General features: G+C 50.2%; 1 protein-coding gene across 1 annotated transcript in view; it reads right to left on the reverse strand.

The window, feature by feature from the left end:
• LOC102880993 (T cell leukemia/lymphoma 1A) overlaps positions 1-2,822 on the reverse strand; it is a 3,411-nt gene extending 589 nt beyond the window's left edge. Inside the window, exons 1-2 of the mRNA XM_015599586.1 lie at positions 2,695-2,822; positions 86-248 (exon numbers count right to left, since the gene is read on the reverse strand). Coding sequence (XP_015455072.1) covers positions 86-248; positions 2,695-2,822 — 291 coding nt within the window. The remainder of the gene's footprint in view (positions 1-85; positions 249-2,694) is intronic.
• Between the last annotated feature and the right edge of the window lie 1,908 nt (positions 2,823-4,730).

The following is a 4,730-nucleotide window of genomic DNA, read 5'->3' on the forward strand; positions in this document are numbered from 1 at the left end:
TACCCTGCAGAAGCCAGACATGGGGGAGGGGGAGCAGGGCCACTCCAGACGACCCAACGGGTCCCTGGGAGAAGCACGCACTTGCCTCGATGTGGTAGACTATTCGCCAGAAGCTGGAGTCTGAGCCTCGGTACCGTCTTCCAGGATAGAGCTGCCACATCAAAGGCAGTGGGCTCGGGGGCAGCTGGCTGGGGCGCATGGGCTCCCCCCGGGGGACGTCTTCCTGACGCAGGAGTACCTGGAGCCTACTTTCTGTCTGAGGAGGAAAAGGAGACCGCGGTACACCTTCGGGGCTCCTCCAGGTACAAATAACCAGGGTCCTTCCTGCTACCTGCCCGGCCGTCTGGCATCAGAGATGCTGGAAACCACTGATCTAGAAGCTTCCGTTCCTAAGCCATGTACACTCATCTCAGGGACTCTCACTGGGCCAGGACACCCAGACACAGCCACAAAGGCCCAGCTTCTTCCTGATGAACTTCTCGTTGCTAGGGTACGCCACAGGGCCCTGGAGCTTCCTTAACTACACGGTATGGTGCCTATTTCGGTTAATGTAGGATTGTCTTTGACTTTATTTTGTTGTATATTGCCTTTTAAGCAAGATATCCCTGGACCCCAGAATCAGGGACAGACCGTGTGTTGCCGTCCCCATTACTTCCCCTCATCGTCATCTCTCACCTGGACTATTGCGATGACATCCTAACTCGCTGCCTGGTTGGTCTTGTGCCCCAAAATATCAGTCCCTGGCACAGCAGCCAGGGTGCGCATCCAAAAGCCATGTCACTCCCCTCCCTGCTCAACGCCCTCCAATGCCTTCGCATCACAGGCAGGACGAACTGAAATCTTTACCCGGGCCCATAGGCCCACGCAACCGGGCCGGTCTCCCTCCTCTCCCACCGTCTGTCCACCACCTTCCACCTCGTTCCAGCCACACAGGCCTCCTCACTATTTCCGGGACATGCCACACTCCCAATAATCTCTTGTGCCCGTTGTCCTCTGCCTGGAACATTCTCCCCTAGATCTACGCAGGGCTCACAGCCTCCTTTCAGGCAGAACTCTGCCCAAATGTTTGTCTTCTATAAAGACAAATTTCGGCGAAATCCAACTTTATGACATATAAGAGCCATGTCTAAAACAGAGGTTCCGAAAGGTTTTTTAAAAAAAAAAAATGATGGGCAAAAGCATGACAAGCAAATGCAAATCAGACTCTCGAGGGGTCCTGCCTGACGACCCCAACCCCACTGGTTAGACACCCATGTTTGTTCAATTTTTCCAAAGTGGAACTAGATAGCTTTTTAAATTTTTCTGTCCATGAAATAAATTAGAACTCACTCTTAAATAATTCAGATCACTCTGCAAGGTGTAAGTATGGAAATCACCATTCTTGCTGTGTTAATATATAATCTTCCATATCCTTTAACCGTTTTTAATTTGCTTATTCATCGTCTGCTTCTTCATTTAAGGAAGACTTTATATATTTAGAATACTGGTCCTTTCAGTTACCTGAGACAAATTCCACTCCCCCCAGTTTGCTCATGTGTTAGGTTTGTGCAGCATTTATAATGATTATGTGAAAAACTCTGGTTTTGGTGTCATGTTGAAGATATTCCAAAACTAGAGACTAAAAAAAGACATTCACTTACATTTTCTTCAAATACTTGACTTAAAAGAAGTAAATACTTAACTTGATTTTTAAAAGTATATATATATGTATATTTCAAAAAAAAAAAAAAATTAAATGCCAACAAAGATGCAAATTCAGATGATGGTTAAGAGCCTGAAATCTCAACCCCATTACCTAACTAACAGTACTACTTTGGGCAAATTTATATTTTATGCCTCAGTTTCCTCATCTGTAAAATGGGGACACAGTCGCTACTCAACAACTTTTTGCTGTTTGCTATTTTATTACATAAATGTTCTAATATTATATATTTCCATTTTGCTTTCACACTTTCTTACTTCGGTTTGCATACAGAAAGAGTTTCAGCATTTTCCACCTAAGTTACTTTGATGAAACCCATGCTCCAATGGAAAGTACTCCAAGAGAGAGATATTTCTTTAAAAAAAAGCTAACATTAACTGAAGTTCCAGCTTAAGTCATCACACATGAAAGAAAGTCAACGTTTACTCGACGCTGGCTTTTATAACACTATATTATCTGTGTAATATGTTTGTGGATTCTTTTCCAAAGCGTGGCGGAGTTAGGAAGTATCCCTAACTCCAGGTCAGTGGTTCACACGCTTGGTTGACCATGATCTATCTGTTCAGGGTCCTTTTAAAATACAGATTTCTGGGGCTCAGGGAAGGAGACGCTGATAATCCGCCACGCGTATGAATCACTTAGAGAGATATTATTCCCTTTTTATGGATTGGGGCCCTGACACCCAGAAAATCCCTGTTTTCCTCAAGATCCCATTCACGCACTCCAGAGGCACTGGGTCCCCATCTTTGGCCAACATGCCTTTCTCCCGAGCTCAGTCCAGGCCTGGAGAACTGCTCGTCCTTAGAGTCCTGCTCACACTGGTTTCATCTGTGAGCCGCGCTGGCCGCCCTGGGCAGATCTGGGCCTCTCCGCCATCGCGCCCACCTGCTGCACCCGAGGGGCTCCTCGAGGAGGTGCACGACCTGGGGCGTCTCTGGCACCCCGGACCTGGCCAGGGAGGGTGACGCCCATGCTGCCCTGCCCGGCCCCACAGCGGCCGTACCTCCGTGATTATGGGCAGCCAAGTGCGCTGGTTCTCGTCCACATACACGGCCTTTCGCCAGATCCACAGGTGGTCGGGGTGCAAGGCCGTGTACGCCCTGAATCGGTGCTCACCCATGACGCCTCGGGTGGTCTAAGGAGCAAGAGCCGGTGCCTCTCAAAGCCTCTCGCTTGTGGATGGGACGCGGGGCCCGGGAGCTTTATAGCGGAATGGCGCGGTCGCCCCCAAGCGGCGGGGCGGGAGCAGGATGAGGCGCAGGGCGGGGTAAGGCGCGCGCCCTCCCGGCAGGATGGGCGGGATGCAGGGCACGGTGGGGTGACCCACGGGATCCAGAGCTGCGTCTGCGCCCAGGCCTGACGGGCCCTGGACCCAGGCGGGGTCTAGGAATGCAGACGTGGGATCCCTCAAGGCTCCCAGCCTCACTCGCCGCCCCCTACTCTCCACTGATGGGGAGGCACCCTGGCCTGTGGCCTTGCCCTTTCTTCTGTCCCGAGGCCCCGGCATCCCCCTCTAGGACCCCACTGTCCAAGTCAGCCAGTGTGTGTGGCTGGTCAAGCCACACCCCAGCCCGGGACTCCAAGGCTCTGCTTGAAACTCACAGTTTACGCCAGGCAACCCCGAGCCAGGGGTCCCTCCATGTCTTCTGGCATCAGAAGAGACCTATGCAAGCCTGGACCGGGCCTGGGGGCCCCCAGGTCACGGAGTCATCTTCAGCCTGTGGGTCTGAGTGTCAGAATCCATCTTCTTGGCAAAGTGCGAGGCTCGAAGCCCCCTCTCCCTCCCACACAAAAGCCACGCATTTCCCATGGCGTCGATGCTGCCGTGGTGGTCACCTCCTAGCTATTGTGAAACACAGTGGTGAAGAAACATGGATTTTTCCCTTCATGGGCTTTGAATTCACTAGTGAAAACATTGTTCAATATCAATACTTAAAAAGAAACACTTCCCTCCACCCCAGGACCAGTGGACTTGAAAAGGTCCTGGCTTATGTGACCAAACCATCTCTCTGTAAATTACAACAAAGAAGGAAAATCATTTCACTTCATTTTTGCAGCCACACGTGCCCATTAAGGCAATTAAGAAAATTAAGTACCACGAGAAACATGTATCATGAGCTCTAGCCTCATTCCTCCACGGTCACCACTGGGAGCAGTTTGGTGCCTCATCTTCTCGCTCTTTCCTGTCACTCTGACCAGGCACCAAGAAAATAGTTTGTGGTCTTTTGAAATGTCATGAAAATGAAAATGAGCTTAACATCTGATCCCGGACAGCAAAGATAGGTAGGTATCTGCTCCTCTGCCTAGCCAGACAGAGAATTCCTAAGAAGGTGCTGCAGTGGCCGACGGCAATAGAGATATAATTGGATTTGCCAGGAACTTAAAATGGAAGGAAGATAAAAGCCAAGTAAAGTTGGGAATGAAGGGAGAAGACATCGGGCCAGCAAAGCTCTTTCCCAGTGCAGCCCTTAATGGTGTTAGGACTTCATTATATGCAGAGCTGTGGCTTTCAGGCTGATTTCCCTGTGGGTTGCTCTTAATTCCGGACCCAGGTAGTCGCTGGGAGCAAAGTAACATGGTGATGTGCTCTGTGGGGGCCGCCTCAGGCCAGTCCTCAGCACTGAGGTTCATAATGGTGACAAGTCCAGCTCAAGCGGTACTGCTGGGATAGCCTCTTGTGGCAAAAAGGGGGCACCCCGGAGCCATGCCGCCACTGACTCAGTCACAGCCATGGCTCCGGGACCCAGAATGCCACCCGGTCTGCCCATTTCATTAGCACTTGTTCTGCTTTTCTAAGAGGCCACAAAGGAACAATGGAGACAAGACCCACTTGGCTGGCCGTGCTTCTGAACGTTCTGGGACTAGGATCCTCGCCTTTGAAAGAACAATGAACTTCTTCAGTTTCACACAAAACTGGGCTTCTTATTATTGAGCAAGAGAATGCATCATTATTCTGGGGGATTTAGAAAATCATTTCAGAAGGGGTTCCAGAAAATGCAAAGTGAAAAGAAGGATGCCTGAGTTCATT

Source organism: Pteropus alecto, unplaced genomic scaffold (assembly GCF_000325575.1).
Source record: "Pteropus alecto unplaced genomic scaffold, ASM32557v1 scaffold8, whole genome shotgun sequence".
Classification (NCBI taxonomy): domain Eukaryota; kingdom Metazoa; phylum Chordata; class Mammalia; order Chiroptera; family Pteropodidae; genus Pteropus; species Pteropus alecto.